Source organism: Bactrocera oleae, chromosome 5, assembly GCF_042242935.1.
Source record: "Bactrocera oleae isolate idBacOlea1 chromosome 5, idBacOlea1, whole genome shotgun sequence".
NCBI lineage: Eukaryota > Metazoa > Arthropoda > Insecta > Diptera > Tephritidae > Bactrocera > Bactrocera oleae.
In genome coordinates this window covers 20,145,715-20,165,338 of record NC_091539.1, presented here as the reverse complement: position 1 = coordinate 20,165,338, position 19,624 = coordinate 20,145,715, and the positions used below count along the sequence as shown (strand labels likewise).

The following is a 19,624-nucleotide window of genomic DNA, read 5'->3' as shown; positions in this document are numbered from 1 at the left end:
TCAGCGACCTGTCGACGAGAAGACAATTTGTTTATACAGTAGCACTGGTAGACCTCATCAGTAGTGCAGATGTGACTTGGTGACGATAGTTTATAGGTCAGTGACTTACAGAATTTACGCTCCACCTTTTCAACTTTATCGATTGTCGTGTTAGTGTAGGGAGACCAGATTACCGAACCATATTCCAAAATTGGTAGTACAAGTGACTTGAATAGTCTAATGAGTGTCCAAGGGTTTTTGAAATCTTTACCACTCCTGAGTATAAATCCAAGGTCTTTGAACGCCTTTGATGTAATTTTGTCTGTGTGGTCTGAGAAGGTGAGCTTATTATCAACAATGATAACTAAGTCTTTTATGTTCTCGACCTCCGCTATCTCAAGCCCATCAAGTTTGTAGCTCGTGCGGATCGGTGAGTGTGAGCGAGCGAAAGATACGGCCGCACATTTGTTTACGTTGAGATCCAGCTTGTTCACTCGACACCAGTCACTGAGGATATTTATGTCTTGTTGCAAAATTATGATGTCTGTCTCACAAGTAATCGGTCTAAATATTTTGAGGTCATCAGCATACAGAAGGAAATCAGAAGCAAAATTATTACCAATGTCGTTGACGAAGATGTTAAATAGTACAGGACCAAGGTGAGATCCTTGTGGCACATCAGAGATTACTTCATATTCACTGGATAAGTGGCCATCTACTCTGACTTGCAAGCGTCTGCCTGTGAGGTATGTACGTATCCAAGCTAATGCACGTCCAGCCACACCATATTTACTTAGCTTATCTAAAAGTATTTCGTAGTCAACACGGTCGAAAGCCTTGCTGAAGTCTGTGTAAATGCTGTGTGTGCAGTTGCCGGAATCCATGGAGTTCAGCAGTTTGTCGACGTATATGAACAAATTGGTATGATGTTTTCAAATGCCTGACGTATCTGGAAGCACTAACCTCTCAAATAGTTTTGCAAGTGCAGACTGTATGCAGATAGGACGGTAGTTGGTAACCAAGGTCTTGGGCCCCTCTTTATGAATCGGTGAGATGTATGACAGTTTCCAGTAGGTCGGGAAGGTACCATGGTGAAGAGATTCGCCAAATATATGTGTCAAAGGCTCACATAGGCCTACCGCACAGTTTTTGATGAATATGTTAGGTAAACCGTCGGGGCCTGGACCTTTGCTGGGGTCGAGAGCAAGGAGTTCTTTGAGTACTGCGTCGTAGGTCACTGTCAGGGCATCCAAGTGTGTGCGCTGTGTACCAGGATTGAAGGTTGCAATACCTGGGTCGTTGCTATTCGATGGCACGTCGATGCTGTGGAAGAAGGACGCAAAGAGGTTACTGATACCTGGCCCCGTATCTGCTGAGCGGTCATTCTAGGCTACGGAAGATGGTATGTCACCGGTGCAACGGTTTTTGTCCTTGATAAAATTCCAGAATGCTTTGATCTCCGATTGCAGTTTGTCCTCTACCTTGTCGACATAACTTTTGTAGCAATCGATACTTAACTTTTTGCATTCCAATCTTAACCTGCTGAATCGTAAATAATTTGGCTTAGTTTTCCGAATTTTATATATCAGGTGTGCAGATTTCTTCTGTTTGACTTTGTGAATGAGATCATGTGAGAACCAATATGGATAGTTACTTGGCTTGTGTACGTGTACTGGAACAAACTGGTTTACACCTTCAAAGATTTTATCATAGAGAAAGTCCAACTTACTGTCAATAGTCTCGAGTTTGTAGAGGAGGTCAATCCAGTTCGTTCTTAAGAGAGAGGTATTAAGGGCTACGTAGTTAGCCTTTTTAAATACGTATGATGAGGAATTATCTGGCGTCAACCCCGGCCGAAAATTTAGCAAGATGTCGATAGCAGGATAGTACTTATCTTCCGGGACAAGAGCAACTGCGTGTTCCGGAGAAGAGTCAATGTCACTGAAACAAAGGTCAAGTGTTGAGTTCCAGGCATTTTGAATGTAATTTTGTTGAGTGCAGTTTAATGAGGCAAAGCCATCATAAAGTTGCTTTTCACATTCGACACGAGGCAAGCTGCTAGGAATATTGAAGTCGCCGACAATCATGACGTTGGAGTTTTGGTATTTGTCCATTATAAATGAAACGGTAGCTATGTGGCACTCGAAGATCTCAAGAGTTAATTGAGGAGGTATGTAGATGCAGCCGATGATCATATCGCGAGAAGCTCCCTTGACACGGATGAATATTTGCTCTAAATCGTTGTTTGTTATTGCAATTTGTTCTGTATGGAGACTACGTTTACAGGCGATGAAGACACCACCACCACGTACCTGCTCGTTGATGAGAGAAACACGGTCTTTACGGTAAATACTATATGTTGAATCAATGACTTCACCATCACATATAGATGAGTGAAGCCAGGATTCCTAAATACATACAACGTCGTACTGGTTAGCCGCCAATGCTGTTTGAAATGTTGAGAGTTTTGTACGCAGACCTCTGACGTTCTGGTAGCACAGGTGGACGTAAGATACTTTCTTCTTGCTCATTGAGCGGACGAAAATTTCTTTTAACGATTCTAGGGACACCATGGATATATTTAATTGTGTTACTGTCATCACCACTCTTCACGATTGAATCAAGCTCTTGACGCAAATTAAAAACCTGAGTTTTCGTCTGTTGGTCTGTATTTGATAATGGCAAGTGCATCGGCTGCTGAGCGGGTGGCAATGCGAAGAGGACGTGTACGTCCAGGTGTAGGACGACCCAGTCTACGTAACTTGAGTTCAGTGGCCTTGAGACTGGGAGGCAAAGCTGTAACTAACTTTGTTCTGTCATCCTCTAAACGGTCCTTTCCAGCAGCTTTATCAGACTCAGGAATATTTAGGGCAATCATGTTGGTTGGCTGGTAGGCAGACTCATATCTACGTTTAGCTTGTCTTCAACTGATATAAGTCTGTCATCCAGAGCAGAACATTGATTTGATAGCGAGACGTTTTGTTCTGACAGTTTGCTTACCTCTTTTCTTAAGTCCTTGATTTCACTTAAAAATGATTTTTTAAGGTCCCTGAACTCACGTTCATAATTTGCTGTAAAACGTTCAAAGTGTATCTTGAATAAGGTTTCAATATCCTTTGACGGCGGTATCTGTTGTGTTGTATTTACTTTTTTGAGTGGCATTTTGTAAGTACACGATACAGGAAAAAAACAAAAGATATGTTCCAAATAATTCCGGAGTAATTTTTTTATTTTCGTGTATTATCAATGCATTAATTCACTCTATGATGTCTAATTCACAATCAATGTTAATGTTTGTTATGCTTTTTATTATTACACCTCACAATATTACGTCGCACACATCTTTCTTTGTTGTACGAAATTCAATTATGGTTCAATATCGAAATTTAATCGAACTTTTCTTTGTACATCCTTTATATTTTCTTATAAGAATTATTATTTTCTTTTAAGGAAACTTCTATGAGGCATTAATTTAATATTCTTTCACTTTTATATATACAATTGATGTAATATTTTCAGATATTACGGAGCACTTTTCACTATGCAGACTGCACATGTTCACAGCTACCTAACCAAAAAAAATATCATACTTTTATATGAGAAGTAGGCGTGGTTGTAGACCGAATTCACACACCGTAATTTACGAATGTTAGAATAATGTTTTAAACCTAATTTCGTTGAAAGTAGCTCAAAAAAATTTATTTAACGAGAACTTCAATAAGACGAACAGACCGTCAGACTGTCTTTGAACTCGCCCGTCATTCTGACCGTTAATATATAATCTATATCTATATCGATTAGTTTTATGTAATACAAACAACTGTAAGGTGAACAAAACTGTTATACTATGTAGCAACATTGTTGAGAATGTAAAAGGGGCGTAGCAGGACATGCCGAATACTGCTAGTTTGCATATAATGGTTGGAAGGTACCTCCCTTCCGCTTTTTTGTCTTTTGAATTTCGCGGCTATGTACAAAGCGCTACAGAGCTCGTATCTGGCAACACTATACATAATTTGAAAGGTCTTGACATAACCTACAAAACAACGCTATGCATGATTAGTTTGGATATTGCGTTCAACAGTTATAGACGTGTAAGCATGGAGTTCACTAACGCCGAAATTCGCGCTATTTTAAAGTTTTCCTTCGTTAAAGGCAAATCCGCTAGAGAAACGTTCCGTGAGATTAATGGTGTTTTGGCGGATGGTACTCTATCACTTCGAACCGCGGAGGAATGGTTTCGACGATTCAGAGCCGGTGAAAACGACACCATGGATAAGCCAGCCGGCGGAAGACCTGTGACGACAAATACCGATCAAATCATGGAATACATCGAGTTAGACCGGCATATGGTATCTCGTGACATCGCCCAGGAGATGGGAGTTAGTCACCAAACCATTTTGAACCATCTGCAGAAGGCTGGATACAAAAAAAAGTTTGATGTTTGGGTGCCGCATAATTTGACGCAAAAAAACCTTCTGGACCGAATCAACGCCTGCGATATGCTGCTGAAACGGAACGAACTCGTCCCATTCTTGAAGCGGATGGTGACTGGCGATGAAAAATGGATCACATACGACAATATCAAGCGAAAACGGTCGTGGTCGAAGGCCGGTGAATCGTCCCAAACAGTGGCCAAGCCGGGATTGTCGGCCAGGAAGGTTTTGCTGTGTGTTTGGTGGGATTGGAAGGGAATCATCCACTATGAGCTGCTCCCATATGGCCAGACGATTAATTCTACCATTTACTGCGAACAACTGGACCGCTTGAAGCAGGCGATCGACCAGAAGCGTCCAGAATTGGCCAACAGGAAGGGTGTAGTGTTCCACCAGGACAACGACAGACCACACACTTCGTTGATGACTCGTCAGAAGCTACGGGAGCTCGGATGGGAGGTTCGCATCCACCATATAGCCCGGGCATAGCGCCAAGTGATTACCACCTGTTCCTGTCCATGGCGAATGCCCTTGGTGGGGGTTGAAGTTGAACTCAAAAGAGGCTTGTGAAAAGTGGCTGTCCGAATTCTTCGCAAATAAGGAGGGGGCTTCTACGAGGGAAGGTATTATGAAGTTGCCGTCTAGATGGAAACAGATCATCGAACAAAACGGCGCATATTTTAACTAAATCCGATCACTGTAACACTTTTTATAAAGCATTGAATGAAGAGCAAAAAAGCGGAAGGGATACCTTCCAACCTTAGCCGTTTTGATAGCCGTTATGGTGAGTAAGAACTCTATTTATTATTCGACCAAACCATGTGATGAACGAGCTGTACAATAATATATTACCTCTGGTGGGGGATAATAATTGATATACATGTCATCTTGTGGGAACTATATTCTGGCTTTATTATAATGTTTTTTTTTTATAGTAGGGGGAAGCATCGAAAGCCGAAGTGCGGAACTTTAATCCGCTAAACCTAACTTACTACCATCTCATATCTCTCCCACGGAACCACCGGATTAAGTATTGTATTACTTCATGGAGGAGAAAATGACATTTAAGTCTCCTCTACGGCACGGACTAACTGACTCCTAATCTGTTGCAAGTATCTCAGTTTTGTCATAATTAGAGCTGCAGCTTCGCTGACAGCTTTCCATTTGTTGTCAGAGTTTCCACGGTTACACTACCGCCGAGTGTAGATTTTAACTTTTCCCTTATATTTAAAAAGCGGGAAAACTGAAAAAATACGTGTTCACAGTCTTCTATGCACTCTGTACTCGTCGGACAATACGGACTAATATCATAATTTATTTGGAATAGATACTTTCTAAAGTATCCATGCCCACTCAGTCAAGTTAGGTGAAAATTCAGGTCGCCATGTCGTCTGTCTATCCACGAATGAATGTCCGGAATCAGTCTATGAGTCCATCGTCCTTTAGATGAGGTTTGCGTCATGCGCATAGTTGTGTCGCATGCTGCAACTAGTTCCTTTTGCACAGCGGATACCAAGTGGGCGGCGTCGTCGCCTGGTGCCTTTGCTGCACTCCACACGCTCTCGAAAACGTCAGTATCGAACTTTTTTTGTCTCTAATATAAGACGTCTATGATGATTCGTGCGTCTGCTACTCCAAGCAGTAGACCATGCGTTAAAATCTCCCGCTATTATTATCGGAGATTTGCTTCTAGTCTCTAGAGACAGCTCAAGGAGAAAGTTCCGAATTAATTTATTGACGCGCTTGGACGAGCATAACAGCTTACAACATATATTCCCTGTATATTCGCCCATGTGAAGCCGTTTGGGTTCCTCTGCAGCACGATGTGAAAGCTTGTCCTTTGCATGACCATATTGCTGCCTTGCCACTTATATCTTTAATTCAAGTGCTTTCCGAACGCTGAGTATAGTGCTCATTTAGCAGGGCGACATCTATGTTTTCTTTAGCACCATCTGTTTTAGCAGGTCTTGTGCTGCAGCGCAATGGTTAAGATTTAATTGTAATATCTTTATTTTGCCTTTTAGTTTTTCATCTCTAGATACTTAGGACAGGCCGTGCTGAAGACAGAGTGTTTCCCTTTACAAAGCATGCAGCTCGGGGCATTAGTGCATACTTTTGCGACGTGTCCTGAGATTCCGCAGCATGTACAGAGGGAAGACCTGTCAATGGGGTTGCGACACCATATGCCCCACTTCGAAACACCTAAAGCTGCAAGTGATAGATGAGTATTCCCGGAGGCGACAGATAGACCGCCCGATCTTTACTTTGCCTTGCTTAAGTACGGTCTTGGCATCCTCGGCACGTAGTCATATAAGAGCTATTTGTGTGCCGCTTCGGGTTTTTCGCATACTTTTAACACTTTCTTTCACTAGATTTTGAATCCCACACTCCTTTTTAAATGCGTCGCAGATTTCTTCGGGAGTGGTTATCTCGTCTAGGTCTTTGCACATAGTTAACAAATTATAATATTAGGTATGTTTGCTTATTTTCAGGTACTTAAACTAAATTTGCATGTGTTTCTTTTGTGTTTGTTAATGTATACCATATATTATATATATGTCTTGTATTGTCTGGGCATTGTTAAAGAAAAACATGTTCAAGGATATTTGAGCATTTTGCCGAGGACAAAGTAATTATTTAAAATGAATGGAATGTCTGTGTTCTTGAGGCAGTTATAGCCAATTCACTAATAACTTTTGCTTCGGTTTGCGTCAGATATTTATTTTGACAGAAAAGTTCGATGTATACTTTTGTATGAGTACGTTCACATGAAAAGTTTTCAACGCGAAACCAAGCAAAATGTTGGACAACTCTCATCCTTTTACGCTTTGCCAAGCAACAGTCGCCATTTTAATTAGAGAGATACACTGAAAGCTTTGCATTGTGACATATCTTTTGTTTCAGTATGAACTGTCACGCAAAGCGAGGAAAGTTGTATTTGAATGGACCTTTAGGATTACATATTGTATCCTGTTGAATATTTTTACTAACACTTAGACCAATAGAGATTACCTAAGCTCATGCGCATAGACGAAGCGGTGCCTCTTGACACCCACGCGCATGTTCATTTTCGAGCACCATAAATACTACATAATATAAAAACAATATTTGATTTGTTATTTACCTAGACTTACCTGGTTTTATTACTTACGAGGAGGAAGGATCGAAAGCCTGAACCCCACGTCAGTTTGGAACTTTAATCCAACTAAAAACCTCCTACCATCATGTACCTTTCCCCCCGGTACCACCGTCAATTATTCCGTCGGGAGGATGGTTGAGCAGTGCTCATACGTTTGCAGAAGTCTCAATGCATTCAGTTACAAGTTGCATTTATTTGGCCCCACCTCTGTTGGTCTTGAACACGCACCGTGCAATGTTTGTCGCCAAACCCTTCTCTTATGATTTTATACTTTTGTTTTACTGCGTTTGTTTGGTCTGCGTTCTAGTGGGCCGTTAAGTTTTGGGCTCTTTGGGTTTTCCTGAGTTTGGCGGCTATTTCGCACACCGCATTCCACTTAGCTTTTGATTCAACCATTTGGTCCACTAAGTTTTCAGAGGTTGGGTCTATACCGAATGCACTCTTGAGGAATCGTCTCTCTTGCTCGTATTGCGGACAATGGAACAACGTATGCTCTACATTCTTAATTATCTCGCCACCGCATTTATGGCATATATCATCATTTTCGTGTTGAAATCGTTTCAAATATGCTTTTAAACAGTCATGCCCTGTGAGAATTTGTGGTAAATAAAAATCTACCTCGCCGTGTGGTCTTTTTAGCCATGGGTCAATGTTGGGAATCAGTCGGAACGTCCAACGTCCTTTTTGACTGACTTCCCATCGTCTTTGCCAACTCTCCACCGTCTCCGCTCGAGCATTTCCTTTTACGGTTCTGGGTGGTAAGTCCGTTACAGGCTTTTTAGTCTCTTTGGCTAAGAGATCTAATGGGTGTAAGCGCGCAATTACAAGGGCAGCATCTGAGCGCAATGAGTGCGCAAATGGCTTAAATGGAAAAAAGGCCACGTCGATAGGATTTTGTTTCGAGTGCTTTTCCCAAAACCTCGGCGCCATATAGAGTGACGGACTTCAGAACTCCAGCCAGGAGTCTTCTCCTATTTTGCTTCGGTCTGCGGGTATTGAGCATCATTCGGGTTAAGGCTCTACATGTTTTTGAAGCTTTTCCGCAGGTGAAGGCTAAGTGTTCTTTAAAGGCAAATCTTGCTTCAAGAACAATTCCTAAATATTTCAGCGCTGGTTGTGTAGTTATACACGCACCTTTTATTCTGAATGTAGCAGTCTCTCGGGTTTTTCTGCCAGTAATAAGCACGGCTTCCGTTTTGCTCTCTGCTAGGGTAAGCACGGGTTATTGCAACAATATCTTCTATGTGCTTAGCTGTCACCACAACAGCAATGTTGGGTACCTTGAATCGCAGTACTCCGTCGTACATGATGTTCCAGAGTAACGATCCGAGTACAGATCCTTGTGGTACACCACCGGTGACTTTATATTCCTTATAGCCGTTGCTTGTGTAGTAGCTCAGAATTCTTTCATTAAAGTAGCTTACGATTATGTTGTAAAGGTATGGAGGCACGGAGAAACTTTTTAGGGCAGTTAATATGCTATACCAGAATGCTGAGTTAAAAGCATTTTTAACGTCGAGAGTTACGACCATGCAATATTGTATTGTGCCGCCCTTCCATTGTTTTCCACTAATTTCCTTTTCGACCAATGTCTTTACTAGGATCACCGCGTCGATGGTGGATCTTGCTTTTCTGAATTCAAATTGATTCGGGGATAAGCCGCCAGCGTCATCGATTGCTTTGTTTGACCGTTCCCACGACAGTCGGATCTACGTAACCGGATTTTATCCGGCCAAGGACTGTCAACTCGGCAGAATTCTGCCGCTACAACAACAACATTGCTTTGTTTAAGCGTCGGTATATAATTCGCTCAAGGATTTTTCCAGCGGAGTCCAACATGCACAGTGGCCGGAAATGGGACAGGTCTATAAAAGGCTTGTTTGGTTGTGGCAGTAATATTAGATGTTGCTTTTTACATAGCTTAGGGAAGTAACCTTCTTTAATGCATGTGTCATACATAATTCGAAAGGGATCTGTGTTCTTAATTATCGCTGTTTTCAGCGCTATATGAGGAATTCCGTCTGGGCCTGGGGCTTTAGATGGGTTTAACCGGTCACATGCTTCTCGGACCTCTTCGTTCGAAACAGACGGTATATCTGGGACTTCTACATATGTGCGCTTGATGAAGTTAAAAATGCATTGGTCGGTTTGGGAAGAGTACCGATACTATTCTTTCCAGCAATGAGGGGGAGGTCGGCATTTGCCCACGAAAACGGAGTTTTGCCATTACCACCTTATATGGTATCTCCCAGGCATTGTCTTCAACGTCGTCGCATAATTTCAGAAAGCATTCTCGTTTGCTTTTCTTAATAGACTGTTTTAATAGCTTCCCCTTGTCCTTGAAAAGTCTTTGGAGGGGCCTTGTCAATTGTGTCATTCCACCAATATACTGGAGGGTGATGATTGCGTCGTGTATGTTTGGACATTCATGCGTCACATGCTTTTTTAAGATGGGTCATAATTATTGAGGCGGAACTATTAGCCACAAGCGGGTTCTCGTGTAAAGCAGTGGGCTTAAAGGTCTCCTCAAAGAGGTCAGGGTCGAACTTTTTAGTTCGCCAGGAACATCTTACTAGGGTCGGTTCACTCTGCCGTATGTGTACGACATTTATTTCATATATAATGGCATAGTGATCGCTAAAAGTATAATGATCACTCATTTTCCATTGAGATCTACGGACAAGATTTGATTTGACGAAAGTCAGATCTATTACTGACTGCCGCCCATCTTTGTTGAATCTGGGTTGGTTGATGTTTAAGAGCACAAGGTCAAGGGAAGCAAAGGCGCTAGTAAGGCTTTACCCCTACTATTAGTTCTTTTGGATCCCCATTCAATAGCCCAGGCATTAAAGTCGCCGGATATTACTAGATTAGTTTTACTTCTGGCATCAGTCACTAGACGATCGATGATGTTCTTAAACTAAGGCCACATCGATCTGCTTCTCAAGAACTGCCTGTTTTAATAGGTCATGTGCTACTTGACAGTGGTTTAGGTTAAGTTGTAATCACCTCATATCAATTTTTGAGTTTGAGCCGCTTTATTGTATACCGGGCGTCTGAGGCTCCTAGTAAAGTGATCAGTTTCACTAGAGCCTGCTTTCAAGCAAAGCAAGCATTTTGGCTTATTGGTACAGCCCGTAGCCTAGTGTTCACCCTCAACATATCTTCTACATAGTTTAGACCTGTCCTCGTTTTCGCAGCTTTTCGCTGTGTGGCCATAATCGAGGCATCTGTAGCACCGTTGTGTCTGCCTGTACTACTTTTAATTTCTTGGATTGAAGCAGTTTCCTGGCATTCTCAACTGGGAGTTTAATAAGCGCTGTTTGAGTGTCTCTGTAGGACTTTCTTAGGCTCTTAATAGCTGATCTCGTCAGATTGTTGTTGCCCAACTCTCTCTGTAGAGTATAAAGTACTTCTTCCTTGGTTGTAATTTCGTCCAAGTCTTTACACTATATAAGTTTCTCCTGGGTCAGAACTTTTATATTTGCCTGGTCGCCAAGGCATTTCCTCATTGTTTGCTGCGAGTCGGCTGACATTGCTGAACCACTTAGTTGCAGCAACATTTTACCGCCTTGTGTTTTACGAATTCGGATAACTTTCTTTTCGAATTCGTTGAGAATAGAATCGGACTTGATTTTCCTAAGTATTTCGGCATAAGTAAGATTTCCATTCTTAGAAATTAATATCATCGTTGATGGTGGGGTTACAGCGGCTTCAAAAGTGGAGGCATAGCGCGGTCATTTGTTATTATTGATCGCTTAGCTTGGCCAATCAAACATGTGTTTGCGCGAGTTTTTGGCGAGTGTGCATGTTCGTTTAGTTTGTTGCTGAGTGTGCTCATCTGCTATTGGTTCATCAGTGTGCATAGTGCGGCCTCTTTTCGGCTGAATGATTGACTGGGTTGTTGCCTCTTTGAATTTAGCTAGTGTTTGTTTTTGTAGCTGCGATATCCTATATATCATATTTTTCATATTCTGGTTCACATGGCTTTGTTTTTGGCCATGTGTAAGAGAGATTAGTTCATCTATGAGCACTCGCAATGCAGTGAACGAGTTTTCTCCTTCGCTCATGTTATAATGGGGTCGGTTTTAGTGTCGCTTTGTGTTGATGTCAGATTGACTACGATCAAGTTATCAGCTGTTCGCATTGGTTTCTTGGAAGGGATCATATCAAGCGCAGTTGGCGTTGCAGCGTTGACCGATTGTGTGCCGGGCGTTATCACCCGTAGCTCGGGTGATCGGACAGTTTTGCTGCTCCGTGTAAATCGACTAATTTCAGCCATTTCACCTTTCTCCTTGGTGTCGACTATGGTATTTGCTGTTTTCGCTTTAGTTGACATTTTTGTAGCTACATAAACAGAAATCCTCTAGCGCTGGTGTTGAGCAAAGATTCCTCAGGACCAGGCTTCAGGAATTTCTCTCAATGTGGACTGTGGGTTTCAAGAAGGTGTGAAAATAATTAAAAAAAGGGAAACGGCAATATGAGCAGCTGAGAGAGCGATCTTTGCGTATTCCCTTTTGTGCGGACCTTTGCCCGAAATAAATAAATATTTTTAAATAGAAATAGCACTCACCGCTTGTACGACTTTTCTGTCGATTGGATTAGTACCGGTTTGCTAGTTGCGTTTGCACTCTGCTTTTTCCTTCAATTGCGGCCTTTAACCACTTTTGTAAACTTTGTTTTATGTTCCATAGGTTGGGACATGTGTGTATATGAGTCCGTATGTATGTAGCCCATTGTTTATGCTGCATGGTATTAGGTTGTTTTCAAGTGCACATGTACACTTGTAATCAATTGCCTAAATGTATATCTTAGGTCAACAAGTTATTATATGAATAAATCTTAAGCTAAGTAAATATGTTTGTAGTTTTAATTGTTGAGTGCATGTGGATAGTATATAAATGCATTCGTGCCTCACATAAACTTATGCGTGTTGCATATAACTGCATATATGTTTATGTGTTTGTTTATGTATGTAGGTCTGTTAAATATATTAGCACATACATATTATATTTAAGATTAGTGGACTGTATTTTTTCTTACAAGTTTCTTATCTTAAATCAAGGCATACATTTATACATACATACATATGCATGAACATTGCTATATAAATGCATATAATTTTATGTTTGTTTATGTCTATACGAGTATATACCTTTTGTAACACCTCAGCATATCAATGACAAGCATGTTCAAAGATATTTGAACAATAAGGTTTAGACCAAAATCTATTTAATTTTTAATATTGTGTATTACTCTGTACCAAATTAAAGTTTTGTATGATAATTTCTGACTAGTTGTAATAAGTTATGATTTTTCCTTTAACGGCATTTGTGGCCATGGTAATAGTCCGAGTTTCACCAAGATATCTCTAGTTCTTGCTTGCACGAACAGTAATTCTGATCATGTATAGCTGTGATAGACAGGGTAACAATACCATAATACAGGTATTATAATATTGTGTTTACTACACGTGTGTAATTAAAAAAGTAAGGGTAAAAGTGAAATATTTTCTTCATGAAAAACAGAATTGGTTAAAGCTTTCCTAAAAACCCGCCATAAAATAAGTCGGTACATGCCTTTAAATAAAAGTGTGTAAAAATATCTTATTTTCCATTTTATTAAATAAGTCATTTTAACAAAATATTTTGAAGAGTTTTTGTGTATAAGTCTTCATCGTGGTCCGTTGCTTTTATTATTGGTATTCGTTCGTAGTATAGTATTGTTACCATATGTCTATCACTGGTATTAAATATGTATATCTATCTAGATTAGTTTTAGATGTTAACAAGAACCGTCAGGTGAACAATGCTATTATACTCTGTGCAACATATTGCGAGAGTAAAAAAATATTACATTTGAATTCAATATTTTTTATTCGATGAAATTGTGAACATGATATAAAATCATATCTGCTGTTAAATTATTTATGCTATAGGTCAATAATCAATTAGTTCCATTACAACATTTCGGCTTATGTAAGATGTGTATATCTAGGTTAGGTATGTACTTATATTTATATATATATTAAAATCAGCCTAACTAATGTAAATCACTATAGTTAAAATATAGGCGGTCTGGGAAGAGACACACAAATATCACTAATTTTTTCTATCGAATAACAAATTCCTGATCCAAATGCGTTAAAAACTTAAACAAAGGGACGAAATTTAATGTAATATACTATCTGTACCCTGCTCGCGTTGCTATGTTACCAACTAAAATAAATATGAAAGAAAGACATTAGATAAATATTCAATTCATTTGGAGTCATTTAATTGCTTTTGTTTATCAATAAATTGGTCGGACCAACTCAGAAACCTTCTTTGGCTCATGCACAACAACTTTGTTGAAGATCATCACATGTTCAAATGCGATTCTATAAAGGACTTACAGACAAAGACTGATTTCTTTTGTACCCAGTGATAAATACATTTTTTTTTTAAGAAAACTTGCCCATTTAATTTCATTTATATATGTATATTAACATCATAAACTCTGTAAAGTAAATGATTGAAAATCTTTCTGAGGGTATGGTCCGAATCCCGAACTTTGCCCTTCCTTACTTGTTACAATTAGAAATGTATTTGCAAAAACTTTATGAATCTTGTTTTTTTTTTTTGTAAACTAAATAAAGCTAAAAATATGCATTACTTATCATTTTCCAGCTGTTATGTATAGTGTGATGAAATGAAATGTTTATAATGATATATACTTTTATAATGGTATATTATATTTTGTAAGTTTGTTTTGTATAAGCGTGACTGTTGAACATTTGTTTCTTTCTCAAGGTAACGAAACACTTTTACGAACGTTGCTGAGTTATTGTTCACTTCACGGAGCTAGTGGTGGTGGTCTTGCATCTGTCAGAATGGAATTAGTACTTCTTTTACAAGAACTACAACAAGAGAAAACGCAGCAACAACTATTAAGTCCTCTTCCATTTCCAACAACTTTGCCATTATTAAGTGCATGTGTTGCGGGTAATAAAACTGTCAGCGCTGATCCTATTAAATATTTGCAGGTATTTATATTATAAACAATTGTAATTGCTATTAAATATTAATTTGTTAGATAAAGGTTGTTAGGGTTACTGCGTGGAGCGGAAAATTTCTAACTTGGGAAGAAACATTTGTTTATACATATCTGAGTAAAATATTTATTTATTTAAGTATTCGGGGTAAATGTATTAAAATATCACAAGTAGCACATTTTTAACATTGATTAACATTTGCTAGAGTGCTTATTTCCCTCAGCGTCTTTTTAAACAAAATTATTCACAGGAAATGAAATAAAAAACTGTTGTTTATACTACCACATATTCAAATTTCATGTGATAAAACAATACACTTTTTATTAAATGAAATATATACATACATAAGTAGTTTTAAGTTTCACTTATCCTTTTTTCTCATCAACTTGTCCTTTCTAGGTTTACAATACGAATGAACTCAACTTATGCTGGAAACAGTCACCGACGTTCCGCCCTTCCTTTCTTACCGCCCGTATTAAACAAAATTTACGTACGTAAATCAACGTAGAAATCAGTTGTTCTCTTTTGTTTTCATTTCACCAATGTTGTAATTGCTCATGATTTTGCATACATTTAGTTTTTTAGTTATAATATTTCATAATGCAAAAGCTTAAAACTAAAATTCAACTATTAAAAATAGTCGACCTATTTATAAATAAATGAATACGACTGTGATTTTGAGTCAGTAGCGAGACTGGCAACCCTGCGTTGCAATAGAGCAATCAGCTGACTCGTGTCTACGGTAAAATCCAATTTTTGCGGATATCGTACCGTACGGTCTGTAGAAGCGGTGGTGAGTAAAATAAAACAGATCGTATCAGCTGAAACGGTCTACGGTTCTGCGTCGGTGACTGTTTCCAACATTAAACCATGAGTTAGTTTTACAATTATATTCTTATAAGACAAGTTGCGCCTTCTGGGGACAATAGTAATGATCCACATTTGTCGAGAAATAATTTTTAAATGAAATCAAAAATTAGTTCCGAGATTAAGGGAAACCCAGGCAACGGCTTTGGCAGGATATTGCCCACCTGCTTATCTGTGGAAATATACTCAAGGGTTATTAGTTTATTTTCAATTTGCACTCTTGAAAAATGTTACTTTATATATATGTGTTTTGATCTTTTGTGACATGTGGGATTATTAGCTATACTAATGCAACCTTGATTATCCCCATTAATTTTATTGGTTCACTCAACAAAAATTTTTTACTCGACATTAATGATTTTAACCATAAAGCTTCTCTAACTGCTTCAAATAAAGCTATATATTCTGCTTCAGTTGAAGATACAGCCACTGAATTTTGTTTTCCGAGTATTCCAACAAATAAGACAATTTCCAAACAACTTAAATATGTATCCAGTAATACTTTTCCTATAGAATTCACTTGCAGCCCAATCAAAATCTACATACCCTATTAAATTGTCTTTAAAATTTACACTTTTTATGAGCATTAACATTAAAGTGAAAGTACACTTAATATACCTCAACTCTTTTAAGACACAGCCATAATTATTTATTATTTTTATTTGTATATCGGCTCAAAAATACTTCAACAGAATTCATAGCTTCATAATTGAGCTTACTTGGAAGTGGTCTACAAACTGGATTACATTCTTGGTTTATTAAATTTATTCAGAACGTTGTTAATATACGTTGACTGTCTTAGATATAATTTATCTTCTTATCTCTCTACTTTTATTCCAATAAAGTATTTTATTTTTAATAAATCTGTCATTCCCCATAAGGTGTGACTTAAACTTATTCATAGTGATTTTGTTTTCAGTTGTAATTAACAAATCATATACATACCAAAGCACATAAATGTATTTATTTCCATGGTCAAGAAGGTAAATGCATCAATCTACAGCTGAATTAAGGAATCCCATTTTTTTTAATGCTTTCCAAAAATCCTCAAACCAACATCGAGCCGCCTGCTTCAACCCGTAAAGTGATTTATTTAATTTACATACTTTGTTAATTGGATGTGATAATCCTTCTAAAATTTTGACATAGATTTCCTCTTAGAACACCTTTCAGGAATTCAGTTTTTACATGCATATGGTGAACTTTAAGATTAAAATGGTTTGCTATAGATAAAATAAATCGGAAGATATTCTTGCAACTGGAGCGAATGTTTCATCATAATATATAGGTTATTCTTGTGTGTGTTGTGAAAAATGTGCGCATTCATTAAACAATTATTCAAAAATATATATTATACCCTTTCATTTCTTCTAACTTCACTTTCCTTATTATTTATTTGTGTGGTTGGCAATTTTTCACCAATAATTATAATTGGATCAGTATTTTTCAATGCTGTTGTATCACTAGGCTGTTTATATAATTTAAATTATCATATTTTTTTTTTCGTACTCTCGTTCGGGAAATTTGAATCGTTCGACTCTGAATTTAAATTTGATTACATATATACATATAGTGTAGACTATCCATACCATCATTCAGACTATTTTCTACCTGTTCCATACTATTTGTTTAAATGAGCTAAGCCTCAGTAACTAAACACACCACTTTACTCGGTAAAAACTGGCGAACCCTAATACTGCCCATCACATTCACCAATACACTACAAATTGGAAAACACCGTAGTCGATGACACCACAATCGCACACAACACAATATCCCGTACCTGTACACTACTTCACTCAAAAATAAGGATGGACAACAGGAGAGCCGGTATCTTTCGCAAAACCACACTCGATGACTCAACTTTCAACAGGCCACCGATTACGTGCACTACGGACATATGATTACTGCGATCGACATCACTTCGCAAACCCATTAGATTATGCGCTTCAATCAACATGGTTACTGTTTGCTGCTTTTTTCGTTTGGTCGACAACAGCGATCTTGGGCGTTACGTACATGCGATTCGATCCACAACGCTCCGCCCGTCGACATAACTATTTTATATTTTTTTAATATCGTTAAAATCGAAAGACATTGTTCTTGTATTACGGAATAAATCAAAACTTATTATATATCGAGACACGGAGTTTTCCTTTAAAATAAAGCGAATTTAATTCTAAGTCAGTGGTGTGTGATCCCCAATACATTGTTTATCTATTTAAACATTATTATTTTGGAACTTTGAGTCACTTACCACAGTCCTAGAGTTTTCCAGATTTTTTTCATCCACAACAACATCTTTGCTACTATAAATTTATTTAAATTCACATCCCATAACTTATTGCTATTTGGTTCATACCCAACGAGTACAGATTTTATTGATTTACCATCAAGCTTTCGCTTTCTCATTTTATTATGCACATATGTATACTGTGGAACCAAATATTTTTAAAAATATTTAATTAGGCTTTTTGTTATATGCCTTTTCCAAAACGATAACCTCGCATTTCATTGGATGAATATTCTCTACCATTATCAATGTAGATATTTACAACCTTAAAGTAAAATAAACTTTGCTTTTTGACATAACATTATTAAAATTTGAAAGTACGTGAGATTTATAAGTTATTAAATAAGTTACACAATAATGTGTAAATTGATCGACAAAAATTACACATTAATTTTTCCCATCAACACTAGAAGGAGTTATTGGACCACAAATAGCAGAGTGAACAACTAATAATGGGTTCTTAATACACTCTTTATTTTAAAAATTTTCAAACGGAATTCGAGTTTGTTTACCTTTTATACATGTTTCACAAAGTTCGTTATTTATTTCAACATTTTTTAAAAGTTCTACATCTCTAAACATATTGCTCCGCACAATTTCTAGAAACTCCCCTCTGCTAATGTGTCCCAATCTCTCATGTCACAAACGATAATTCACTATTAGTTTAGTTGCATAACCTTTATGATTTAATTTGAATTTAATAATAGATACATACATTAGATTTACACATACACTCGCTTACTGGAGCGCAGAATGTGCCAACAAACTATAACCTCCAGAGAAATGCTTAAAAATGTGATCATGGATGAATGGGCCAAAATTACAAATCATGACACATCTAAACTAGTTCATTCAATGCCACATCGACTTGCCGAGGTCCTAAAACGTAAGGGCTACCCCACCTAGGATCCTTACTAGGATATTGAATTTTCCCAAAATAATTCAATTATATTTGATTAATATCAAAATGTACGAATAATTTTTCTGTTTCATTATGTGAGCTTTTTTTGTTTATGTTCCGGGAAATTTTTTTTAAGTGTATGTCTAAAATATTCCATAAGAAAGTGTAGTAAAAATACTAAATAAAACTTTTACAATATATACTATTATTATACATAATAAATTATTTGATCACAAATTTCTCAGTTTATTGTTTTCATGTTGATGTGTACGGGTAATTTTTCGGGTGTATGTACCTTCAAGAACTTCTTTCTCATTCTTTGTGACTTTTACACCTTCTGATCGGAATTCGATTTTCATACCTGCATCCTGCATTTTTGATACCGATGGCAGATTACACGGTATATTACTGCGAAATCGTAATCTTCAAATTGCAGTGGCATGTATGTATTCCTTGTTTTGCGATTGCAATCTCAATTGATGACTCGAGAATGACATAATTGGTTTGTGTTATTTATCATATGGTCTGATGCTCCAGAATCCATAATGAATGATAACCCATTGTAATTCCTTTTATTCATATTTTGCCTCAACATTTCATTTTAATTTTTAAGTTTATTTTCGTGATCCAGATATTTTTAACAAATGCCAGAGTCAAGTTTTCAACGGACAAAGATATCAGTTACAACTCCATCATTGGTAGATGGTAAAGTTAAAATTAAGTGTGACACTTTCTCCACCTTCTCAATTTTTGCTCCCGATGCCATTAATTCTTTAATCAAATTTATTAAAATGAATCACAGTGTCACCCTTTAATTTAAATGTTAGTAATTGTTTCCTAATTGATACTTTTTATATGACTTTTACGTTCATATACATACACTAGGTAGAAAAAGTCTCCGTTCACCACTTCGTGGAATGTGTTTCAATAAAAATATAATATTATTAAAATATATTATATATGTTTTTGAAGTTAT

At 37.7% G+C, this 19,624-nt stretch overlaps 1 protein-coding gene across 2 annotated transcripts in view; it reads left to right on the top strand.

The window, feature by feature from the left end:
* The window catches only part of Rbcn-3A (rabconnectin-3 alpha), a 101,674-nt gene that overhangs the window by 48,456 nt on the left and 33,594 nt on the right, over window positions 1–19,624 (top strand). For both annotated transcript variants that reach the window (XM_070109611.1, XM_070109610.1), the window contains one exon: window positions 14,346–14,578. In XM_070109611.1, coding sequence (XP_069965712.1) covers window positions 14,346–14,578 — 233 coding nt within the window. The remainder of the gene's footprint in view (window positions 1–14,345; window positions 14,579–19,624) is intronic.